The following is a 12,870-nucleotide window of genomic DNA, read 5'->3' on the forward strand; positions in this document are numbered from 1 at the left end:
AAAGAGATTTATTTGCAACTATGCTGGGTTTCAGTGACATAATTTATTTAGCTGCAACTCATTGGCTGGATCAACTCTTTGGCTTTATTTGCGTTGTACTGTAGATCCACTTTCGATGAACTCTGTATAAATAGGCCAGCATTAGAGCATTTTGTCAACATTTGAGACAGCAATTTGCTTCAAAACTTCACTTCTGAGAAATAAAAGGATTCCCAGACTAAGCAGGTTTTGCAAAGAGTCAGATGCTTTGCTCTCTGTGCATTTCACAAAGAAAAATGTTCTTTAATAGGAATTAATGGTGCACTGAATTGTAGCATCACTTACTACGTATTTCAGCAGTGGCGTACTTTGGGATCATGGAGTCGGTTGTGAGTTCAGGGTGCAGGATGCATCCATGTGTGTAAGCATCCATAGGTAGCCCATCCAGCAGCTCTCGGTACTGCTGTACCCTTGCATACATGGGAGTTCCTTCATCTGGAATCAGCTGGGCTACTGTGTCTGAAAGAAAAAAAGAACACACACAAAGATTTTTGAATATACATAAATACAGCCGTGACTTTTCTGATGTGGTCATATAATTAACCTGCTTGCCTCCTTATTTTCAAATTGGTCAATGATTGACCTTTCATACAAAACCCCAAAATAACCAAAACACAAGAATCATCAAAACTAAAGTGTGTTTTTTGTTGCAACATTTAAATCACAAGCCACTGATATTAACCCTGTAAAGCCTACTGCATCATATGTGACCCTGGAGCACAAAACCAGTCTTAAGTCGCTGGGGTATATTTGTAGCAATAGCCAAAAATACATTGTACAGGTCAAAATGATAGATTTTTCTTTTATGCCAAAAATCATTAGGATATTAAGTAAAGATCATGTTCCATGAAGATATTTTGTAAATTTCCTACTGTAAATATATTAAAACTGAATTTTTGATTAGTAATATGCATAGCTAAGATCTTCATTTGGACAACTTTAAAGACGATTTCCTCAAGATTTAGATTTTTTTGCACCCTCAGATTCCAGATTTTCAAATAGTTGTATCTCGGCCAAATATTGTCCTATTCTAACAAACCATACATCAATGGAAAGCTTATTTATTCAGCTTATTTCCGAAAAATGGACCCTTGTGACTGGTTTTGTGGTCCAGGGTCACATATGTGTTATGCAAATTCCTAAGGCCTCTAAATTATTAACATGATCAAAACGTTGCTGAAAAACCTGTTTCTACTAAATGCCGTCCATTGTCTGATCGATATTTCATATTTTTTAGCAAGTAAAAGGCCTTCAAGTATCAATCTAAAATCTAAAAACGTGAAGTCTTTACTGATTTTTATAAAGTAAACCCAAGAAAAATCTTTACATTGTTAGTCATTAGTCATAATGAACACTTACTGGACTGACGCAATTTAGGTTTACTTGATTATCCATACAAAAATTAAGTTAAAATGTGAATATCAAATATGATACATCAAGCTTTTGATGAATGTTTATTTGTTCATCTCTCAGTCATCAATGTATTGCATTGCATTATATGATTTCTCCCCGCAATTTAAAGTACAGAGCTTTAATCATAAAACTAGGAATTTAAATATCTTACTAAGACATATTATTGGGAAATATAGTGACAACTGATATTTATATGCATTTTATGCAAGTAGTCTGTTATACTGTTCTCACTGATTTATATCGGAATTTTATCTTAATTGTTGGCCATATAAATATCAGCAACTTTCTTTCCACCTTAAGTATGAGCTCCATATACTCACTATATCACACTATATGAGCCATAAAAGCCTGATGTATCAGATATAGTACTCAAGAAAAACACATATACAATTTTTTAAAGACTTTTTTTTTTAGATTTTGTCAAAGTTCAATAAACTGTTCCATTTTTCAAAACTATTTCATATGTCTGGCTTTACAGGGTTAAGATGAATGGAAATGCTAACAGCAGCTTTATAAGATATTATGGTCTTTTTCTCCGTTTATCTGTCTTTGTCTCTTGGTGACCAATCTATGGACTGAAGTCAGATTTAGTCAAACATTTGGTGTCAACAACAGTGAAAAAGCTGTCATATCTGGTAAAAAACACGCCTATAGTGTGGGGTAGATAGAGGATGGTACAAAGAGGTATCCCATTTTACACTGCTCTGCACCTCCGGCATGCTGACCTGCAGCTCTCCATGATCAATTCATCCGATAAATACAGGATCAAACATCTCTCTGTTACCCTGGCACACCACCAAGGCACAAACATCATGAAAATCTACCAGGTCTCATTATAAAATATAAATGAAAGCTGTGGATGGCGATTGTAAATTGGGTTGGCCTGTAGCATAACACGTGTGAACAAGCATTTTCACAATTTGTTCTTTAGGACATAAACTCATTAACACCATTCACAACACAAGCAAATAGCAAATCGTACAGTAAATTTGTCAAGCACATTTTTACACGTTTACATGGTTTTTATGCATTCAGAGTCATCTGAATGAATTACGCTTTATTTTAATGTTCGCCGTGCAGCTTCCAACACTAAATATTACATTTTTCATTTACTTTAGCCCTAAACCATTTAACATACAGACTTAGTTTAAACTTAATTTTTAAACAATTTCCTTTATATATATATATATATATATATATACACATTTCAAAATCAAAATCTGAAAATCTTACATTGAAACAATAGTCAGTGCTCAAAATGCAAACCGAGTTTCATATCAAATTGATGCATCAAATATATTACTATATTACTGATAAATTTGTGTCTGGACACTCTAAAATGTAAAAGATAGTTCAGAAGTGTCTGCTTCGATCTCTTTCATTGAGCTTGAGTGATCATGCTCAGCTGAGCTCTTATCACTTAAATGAGTGAGTGATCTTGGATCAGAGACGAGCTTCAGTGAGAACACCCCCACACTCAAACTGCGAAGACATTCACAATGACACACAGCCATGCAGCCGTGTGAGAGAAAATATAGTGCACTACACTGATTGTGATTTAGCATTTGTATTGCTTACACAGGGCTATGGACAAAACAAATATAGTTATCTTTAACACTCTATGACATGATGTTGCCAGTGTTATTTTAGTATCATTGAGATACTATTATAGCTTTTATTATTTCTATTTAAAATTTTAGTAATTTTGTTGTTTTTGTCATTTTTAGTAGTTTTTGTTTTTTATATGTACATATAGTTTTTATTACTTTTTATTTCAGTTTAAGTTATTTTAGTACATCAAGTTAAACTAAATTAAAATGAGAAATGTTGCCTTGGCAACTAGCTGAAATAGTTTCAATTTACAATAATAACCCTTGGTATGTCAACATATAATTGCACTACATATAATTTATGTTGTCTTGAAACATAAAAAAAGAAAGATGATAAAGATCTAACATAGTTTTACAGTAGATTGAGAAAATGTAAGTATTGCCACCATGGAATTCCTGTAATGTATTTCCTCATTGGGATTTTTTATTGATTATAATACTGCAATTATTTATTTACTTCAAAAAGTTTATAGTATATATAACTGTGTTTAAGCATACATAATTATGATGTATGTTTTTTTTTTTTTTAAATGAACACAGTCATACAGAAAGGCCAAGAAGAAGAGTGCATAATTGACTGAGCTCTGCTTTTAAAAGCAGTTATAAGGGACAAATGATAATGATTGCTCAATTTGGGATTGTAGAATTTCCAAAAGTATATTTCACAAGTTTTCACATACATTTTGTTAGAGAATAAATTGATTTGTTCTTAAAGTAGTTTGTTTGTTTTTTTCTGTCAAATTCTTGGTACATATTTGCCATTCAGCACTAATTATTTATTTAGGTAATACTTTAGAATAGGGAACACATATTCACTATTAAGAGTTTTCCCTGAACAAACTCTTAATTTGCTGCTTATTAATAATTAGTAAGGTAGTTGTTCAGTTTAGGTATGAGGTAGTATTAAGGGATCTAAAATATGGTCGTGCAGAAAAAGGCATTAATATGTGCTTTATAAGTACTAATAAAATGCTAATATTCTAATAATATGCATGCTAATAAGCAACTAGTTAATAGTGAGAACTGGTCCTTAAAATAAAGTGTTACCTTTATTTTTGTACAAAAAAAAAATCTTTACTATATCTTTACTTTACTTATAATAGGGATGCACCGATACCACTTTTTCCAGTACTCGCCCGATACCGATACTTTTGTTTTTGGTACTTGCCGATACCGAGTACCGATACCAATATTTTTATTGCATTTGTAAATTTTTTAAATATTGGGTACAGAAACCAAAAGAGTATGTATAATGTTAGTTGGTTAACTTCATTTATCAAATAGATACAGTCAAACCAAAATTTATTCAGACACCTTCAACATTTCTCACATTATCACAGTTTATTCGCTATAGTTTAGAAAATGGTAATAAAATATGACAAGAACTCAGAGTTAAACTGTGTCAGAACAAATTCAGCTTGATAATGTTAGATAACTTTGATAGAAAGGTATGTAATAGATTACAATCAACCCAAAATTATTCAGACAGCTGTTAGTATGACAGTATTTACACAACTATGAATACTTAGTCGGGCAACCCTTAGCCATGCACCTATAAAAAATAATGAAATATTTAATCAAAGATCATGTTTCAAAAAGAAAAGGTATTTAAACAAGGTCATTTTAATAATAAAATGCAACAAAATACAACAACCTTATTTTAATATATTTTATTTTACCTTAGTGTATTTTAATAAAACAATATAAAATAAGGTTATTATATTTATTAAATATTTATATTATTTTCTTATATTATTTTTTTAGTAAAAATAAATTAAATAAGTTTATTAAATAAGATTATTTTATTTTATTATGATTATGTTTTCATTTGTTGTTTTGTTTAAATATAATAACCAAAAATAAGTTTATTTTATTAGTATTTTAATGTTATTTATTTTAAGTGAACAGAAAACTTACCTTGATATTCCAGTTTTCTTTTTTCCAGCTCTGCCTCTGCTTGGTCTAGTACCATTGCCAACTCACCAAGAATTTTTTTCAGGTAGTTCACATTGTCATGGTCCAAGATCTTCGCCTACAATAAAAAAAGTATTCAAGACAAGTACAATCTATTATTTAATTTTCATATTAAGATATGACTGCAGTTTAATCTCATATTTCAGCAGTATCCATCCTGTGATACACATCATGTATGCTGACTTACCATGAGCTTTTTCTGCTTGGAGAGGTATGGTTCTGTCAGTTGCGGTTCTTCATGGTCCAACTTCATCAGTTCAGATGCCGCATTGGCCAAATGTCCTGAGAGAAATCAGACCAAATGGTGTAGTTCAGTAAAAGAGCTTTCACACACCCCCAAAACTGAGAAGATTTTGTGTTTCCTTCACAATGAGTTATTCATAGTTAACATTGTCGGCCAGCACATTGTGAACTGGCCCTATTTTCTGCAAATTTTTAATGTTCCTGACAACTAATTAAGGAATTGAATAAGACTTCATGCATAAAATCACAGCAGTGACTGTGATAAACAACACCTATCATAGGAACTCCCTCCAAGTTATGAACTATAAAAGAGATTTATTTGCAACTATGCTGGGTTTCAGTGACATAATTTATTTAGCTGCAACTCATTGGCTGGATCAACTCTTTGGCTTTATTTGCGTTGTACTGTAGATCCACTTTCGATGAACTCTGTATAAATAGGCCAGCATTAGAGCATTTTGTCAACATTTGAGACAGCAATTTGCTTCAAAACTTCACTTCTGAGAAATAAAAGGATTCCCAGACTAAGCAGGTTTTGCAAAGAGTCAGATGCTTTGCTCTCTGTGCATTTCACAAAGAAAAATGTTCTTTAATAGGAATTAATGGTGCACTGAATTGTAGCATCACTTACTACGTATTTCAGCAGTGGCGTACTTTGGGATCATGGAGTCGGTTGTGAGTTCTGGGTGCAGGATGCATCCATGTGTGTAAGCATCCATAGGTAGCCCATCCAGCAGCTCTCGGTACTGCTGTACCCTTGCATACATGGGAGTTCCTTCATCTGGAATCAGCTGGGCTACTGTGTCTGAAAGAAAAAAAGAACACACACAAAGATTTTTGAATATACATAAATACAGCCGTGACTTTTCTGATGTGGTCATATAATTAACCTGCTTGCCTCCTTATTTTCAAATTGGTCAATGATTGACCTTTCATACAAAACCCCAAAATAACCAAAACACAAGAATCATCAAAACTAAAGTGTGTTTTTTGTTGCAACATTTAAATCACAAGCCACTGATATTAACCCTGTAAAGCCTACTGCATCATATGTGACCCTGGAGCACAAAACCAGTCTTAAGTCGCTGGGGTATATTTGTAGCAATAGCCAAAAATACATTGTACAGGTCAAAATGATAGATTTTTCTTTTATGCCAAAAATCATTAGGATATTAAGTAAAGATCATGTTCCATGAAGATATTTTGTAAATTTCCTACTGTAAATATATTAAAACTGAATTTTTGATTAGTAATATGCATAGCTAAGATCTTCATTTGGACAACTTTAAAGACGATTTCCTCAAGATTTAGATTTTTTTGCACCCTCAGATTCCAGATTTTCAAATAGTTGTATCTCGGCCAAATATTGTCCTATCCTAACAAACCATACATCAATGGAAAGCTTATTTATTCAGCTTATTTCCGAAAAATGGACCCTTGTGACTGGTTTTGTGTTCCAGGGTCACATATGTGTTATGCAAATTCCTAAGGCCTCTAAATTATTAACATGATCAAAACGTTGCTGAAAAACCTGTTTCTACTAAATGCCGTCCATTGTCTGATCGATATTTCATATTTTTTAGCAAGTAAAAGGCCTTCAAGTATCAATCTAAAAACATCTTCTGTGAAGTCTTTACTGATTTTTATAAAGTAAACCCAAGAAAAATCTTTACATTGTTAGTCATATTTTCAAATGAACACTTACTGGACTGACGCAATTTAGGTTTACTTGATTATCCATACAAAAATTAAGTTAAAATGTGAATATCAAATATGATACATCAAGCTTTTGATGAATGTTTATTTGTTCATCTCTCAGTCATCAATGTATTGCATTGCATTATATGATTTCTCCCCGCAATTTAAAGTACAGAGCTTTAATCATAAAACTAGGAATTTAAATATCTTACTAAGACATATTATTGGGAAATATAGAGTGACAACTGATATTTATATGCATTTTATGCAAGTAGTCTGTTATACTGTTCTCACTGATTTATATCGGAATTTTATCTTAATTGTTGGCCATATAAATATCAGCAACTTTCTTTCCACCTTAAGTATGAGCTCCATATACTCACTATATCACACTATATGAGCCATAAAAGCCTGATGTATCAGATATAGTACTCAAGAAAAACACATATACAATTTTTTAAAGACTTTTTTTTTTAGATTTTGTCAAAGTTCAATAAACTGTTCCATTTTTAAAAACTATTTCATATGTCTGGCTTTACAGGGTTAAGATGAATGGAAATGCTAACAGCAGCTTTATAAGATATTATGGTCTTTTTCTCCGTTTATCTGTCTTTGTCTCTTGGTGACCAATCTATGGACTGAAGTCAGATTTAGTCAAACATTTGGTGTCAACAACAGTGAAAAAGCTGTCATATCTGGTAAAAAACACGCCTATAGTGTGGGGTAGATAGAGGATGGTACAAAGAGGTATCCCATTTTACACTGCTCTGCACCTCCGGCATGCTGACCTGCAGCTCTCCATGATCAATTCATCCGATAAATACAGGATCAAACATCTCTCTGTTACCCTGGCACACCACCAAGGCACAAACATCATGAAAATCTACCAGGTCTCATTATAAAATATAAATGAAAGCTGTGGATGGCGATTGTAAATTGGGTTGGCCTGTAGCATAACACGTGTGAACAAGCATTTTCACAATTTGTTCTTTAGGACATAAACTCATTAACACCATTCACAACACAAGCAAATAGCAAATCGTACAGTAAATTTGTCAAGCACATTTTTACACGTTTACATGGTTTTTATGCATTCAGAGTCATCTGAATGAATTACGCTTTATTTTAATGTTCGCCGTGCAGCTTCCAACACTAAATATTACATTTTTCATTTACTTTAGCCCTAAACCATTTAACATACAGACTTAGTTTAAACTTAATTTTTAAACAATTTCCTTTATATATATATATATATATATATATACACATTTCAAAATCAAAATCTGAAAATCTTACATTGAAACAATAGTCAGTGCTCAAAATGCAAACCGAGTTTCATATCAAATTGATGCATCAAATATATTACTATATTACTGATAAATTTGTGTCTGGACACTCTAAAATGTAAAAGATAGTTCAGAAGTGTCTGCTTCGATCTCTTTCATTGAGCTTGAGTGATCATGCTCAGCTGAGCTCTTATCACTTAAATGAGTGAGTGATCTTGGATCAGAGACGAGCTTCAGTGAGAACACCCCCACACTCAAACTGCGAAGACATTCACAATGACACACAGCCATGCAGCCGTGTGAGAGAAAATATAGTGCACTACACTGATTGTGATTTAGCATTTGTATTGCTTACACAGGGCTATGGACAAAACAAATATAGTTATCTTTAACACTCTATGACATGATGTTGCCAGTGTTATTTTAGTATCATTGAGATACTATTATAGCTTTTATTATTTCTATTTAAAATTTTAGTAATTTTGTTGTTTTTGTCATTTTTAGTAGTTTTTGTTTTTTATATGTACATATAGTTTTTATTACTTTTTATTTCAGTTTAAGTTATTTTAGTACATCAAGTTAAACTAAATTAAAATGAGAAATGTTGCCTTGGCAACTAGCTGAAATAGTTTCAATTTACAATAATAACCCTTGGTATGTCAACATATAATTGCACTACATATAATTTATGTTGTCTTGAAACATAAAAAAAGAAAGATGATAAAGATCTAACATAGTTTTACAGTAGATTGAGAAAATGTAAGTATTGCCACCATGGAATTCCTGTAATGTATTTCCTCATTGGGATTTTTTATTGATTATAATACTGCAATTATTTATTTACTTCAAAAAGTTTATAGTATATATAACTGTGTTTAAGCATACATAATTATGATGTATGTTTTTTTTTTTTTTAAATGAACACAGTCATACAGAAAGGCCAAGAAGAAGAGTGCATAATTGACTGAGCTCTGCTTTTAAAAGCAGTTATAAGGGACAAATGATAATGATTGCTCAATTTGGGATTGTAGAATTTCCAAAAGTATATTTCACAAGTTTTCACATACATTTTGTTAGAGAATAAATTGATTTGTTCTTAAAGTAGTTTGTTTGTTTTTTTCTGTCAAATTCTTGGTACATATTTGCCATTCAGCACTAATTATTTATTTAGGTAATACTTTAGAATAGGGAACACATATTCACTATTAAGAGTTTTCCCTGAACAAACTCTTAATTTGCTGCTTATTAATAATTAGTAAGGTAGTTGTTCAGTTTAGGTATGAGGTAGTATTAAGGGATCTAAAATATGGTCGTGCAGAAAAAGGCATTAATATGTGCTTTATAAGTACTAATAAAATGCTAATATTCTAATAATATGCATGCTAATAAGCAACTAGTTAATAGTGAGAACTGGTCCTTAAAATAAAGTGTTACCTTTATTTTTGTACAAAAAAAAAATCTTTACTATATCTTTACTTTACTTATAATAGGGATGCACCGATACCACTTTTTCCAGTACTCGCCCGATACCGATACTTTTGTTTTTGGTACTTGCCGATACCGAGTACCGATACCAATATTTTTATTGCATTTGTAAATTTTTTAAATATTGGGTACAGAAACCAAAAGAGTATGTATAATGTTAGTTGGTTAACTTCATTTATCAAATAGATACAGTCAAAGTATCGGTGCATCCCTACTTATATATATACACACATTTAAAAAATCATAATGCATACCAAAGAGCTGGTACAGTAACAAGCAAGTGTATTTATATAGTCATGAGTAAGTGGTTTGATTAATGCCAGCCATACCTCCGATAAAGTTGGTCTCTATATAATCAATGATTTGGTTGTAGTCACTGACAATCGTGTCTCCATGGATGAAAACCGGCACTTCCTCCCCTAGGTTGAGCCTCATAAACCAAGGCTCCTTGTGCTCAGTGAGAGGCAGACTGACATCCCGTTCTTCACACAGCAACCCTTTCTAGATCACACACACACACACACACACACACACACACACACACACACACATCATACTGCTTCGAGACTCTGAGAGCTTTAGGATTTTATACAAGGGTTATTATAGTTAACTAAAACTAAAACTGAAACCATAATAATAATAACAATAACATTTTCATTACTTGAAATATAGTAAATGTTAACTCAAATAACATGACATATAAAAAAGCATTTTATTTCAGCTTCTCATTTTAATTTAGCTTAACTTGATGTACTAAAATAACTAAAACTGAAATAAACAATAATAAAAAAAACTATATAGACAAATCGTAAAAAAAAAACTACTAAAATGACAAAAACAAACAGCAAAATTAAAACTTAATGAAAACTCTAATAGTATCTCAATTATATAAAATTACACTGTTTTGGACTTTAAAAGAAAATTCTGTCATTATAGGCTACTAGGGAATTTTTAAATTAGCAGTACAGCTTTCAATTTTGAATAATATACTTTGCTGATAATATAAACTGTAACAAAAAAGTATTCAACTAAAAAATGCAAAATAAAAGCAAAATCAATTTCAGTGTTAATGTGAGCTTTGAAAGCAATCTAGTTTTAATTAAATGTCTGGCTGGCCAGCTGTTAGACATTTTTATGGCTTGTAGGTCTAATTTTCTTCTTGTTCATAATTTGGCTCTAAGCAGTAATAACCAATGTGACTCTCATTCATTTTGTACTCAATATGCAAGGTGTAAAATGCCTGTTTGTATACATACTCTCTAAGGTCTACTGCAGTAACTATAGCAACTATACATATAGTAACTATAAATACAACGTAAGAACATTCTGAGCTCTGACACTTTGGCATGAAGCTAAACAGCACATTGTGTTTACTTAAAGAGAATATTTTGAATGGCCAGCTGTTAAGAATATATATATATACGTATATGGCCATTCAAAACTTACATTAACGTTGAAATATATCTGATTATCTGATATAATAACACATAGTAAAAGTTGGTGTCAGTTTTAATTGTTAAAGTCATTATTTACACATTCATGAGGTACACAAAAGGCATTTTTTTTCGTGGAATGACACTGGCTGAAATGTGCACGAAGCAATTGACAGCAGAATACGAAATCACCGTTTGTTTTTCACAAAGCTACCTTATTTTAATGAATAATTTAGAGTGCCATCATCCTCCAGAGCAAAGCAACACACAACTCTACAATGATAGCCTTATACCCGTTATAAATTGCTATTTATTTGTTCCCAACTCCATCTCATAGACACTATGCATAAAAGTGATCGATGATGTTGGGCTGCAGTGGACTTGAAGCTAACGTTAGTCAATTCAAAATGTTCCATCTTCTGCTGAGGGGTCGTAATGTCTTCATAAAGGACGCAACAGAACAGACAGGACACTATGCATAAAGTGATCGATGATGTTGGGCTGGAGTGGACTTGAAGCTAACGTTAGTCAATTCAAAATGTTCCATCTTCTGCTGAGGGGTCGTAATGTCTTCATAAAGGACGCAACAGAACAGACAGGTAAGGCCAATTAAACACGCATCCATCCAGAGAAAGCGCTATATTATGTGACTGGCATTATTTGTCCCACTGCATAGTAGCTATAGATTCACCCACCATTTTCATGCTGTGTTTTCTTACCTTTTGAGAGCTGAAGGACTGAGTCCAGTGATACAGAACGAGCCTGTCTTTGGAGAATGGCTTGTGTTCTATCGTGGGCTCGTGACTCTCCTCTCCGTCTGTGATTTTGCCATCTTCATCCATAGCTGATATGGGCCACCAGCTACAGTTGGTGGGAGTAACATTGTTGGAAGACGCCATGACAGAGGATTTTGTGCGTGTGAGAGAGGAGCAGAGAGAGAGAGAGAGAGAGGGAGGGAGGGACAGAGAGGAAAGGAGGGAGGGAGGAAGAGCGCGGGGGGATTTCAGCACCACGAACAGGGGCATCATCGACACGCCGTCGGCAGCCGCACTTTCGAGCCGCTGCTGTACTCTGGTTGTCCACGATAAATGAGTAGAATAGGGCTGTCAAAAAAAAAACGGCGCACAAGATGCGATGACGATGTAAGTGTCTTTGCATTATAATGTTTTTGTTAGCCTATCCAGTTGAAAATATTAAAAATATAGCGGAAAACATCAATGCGGAGAAGATATTTACATAAAAACCGAAACCAAGCCGTTCTAACGCATATTTCAGGCATTTTCTAGACGGACATCTATTACTGTTGCACTCGCGTCTCGCACAAAAGAAAAATACAGATTTCAGAAAAGATGGAAAGGATATCTACTTAAAAATGCATAAATGTCCCATTTGTTATAATTTTGGTTTTACAAATTTTTGAAGAGAAAAAAAAAAGTTTACCATTTTGTATAAATAGTGTTGATTTATTGGCTCCAATGTCTAAAAGTAAAAACTAGCAAAAAGATGTATACCTTAAATACACAATAATTGATAATTATTTCTAAAAATAAACAAATAAATAAAAGTTCATGCCACAGTCTATGTTTTTGTGATATCTTTTATGTATGTATGTATGTATTTATTTATTTTGTCAAATGACGACAAAACGGATGCATGTTGGTTTCACCACATGGATGTGGCTAACAAAAT

General features: G+C 32.7%; 1 protein-coding gene across 1 annotated transcript in view; it reads right to left on the minus strand.

The window, feature by feature from the left end:
* Window positions 1-12,127, minus strand: part of LOC107697944 (ganglioside-induced differentiation-associated protein 1-like 1) — a 19,077-nt gene extending 6,950 nt beyond the window's left edge. The window contains exons 1-5 of the mRNA XM_016498829.1: window positions 11,877-12,127; window positions 10,078-10,249; window positions 5,911-6,084; window positions 5,224-5,318; window positions 4,980-5,094 (exon numbers count right to left, since the gene is read on the minus strand). Of these exons, the coding sequence (XP_016354315.1) occupies window positions 4,980-5,094; window positions 5,224-5,318; window positions 5,911-6,084; window positions 10,078-10,249; window positions 11,877-12,080 (760 nt within the window). The 5' untranslated portion in view covers window positions 12,081-12,127. The remainder of the gene's footprint in view (window positions 1-4,979; window positions 5,095-5,223; window positions 5,319-5,910; window positions 6,085-10,077; window positions 10,250-11,876) is intronic.
* Between the last annotated feature and the right edge of the window lie 743 nt (window positions 12,128-12,870).

This window comes from Sinocyclocheilus anshuiensis, unplaced genomic scaffold, assembly GCF_001515605.1.
Source record: "Sinocyclocheilus anshuiensis isolate Anshui unplaced genomic scaffold, SAMN03320099.WGS_v1.1 scaffold78, whole genome shotgun sequence".
In the NCBI taxonomy this organism is placed as follows: Eukaryota; Metazoa; Chordata; class Actinopteri; order Cypriniformes; family Cyprinidae; genus Sinocyclocheilus; species Sinocyclocheilus anshuiensis.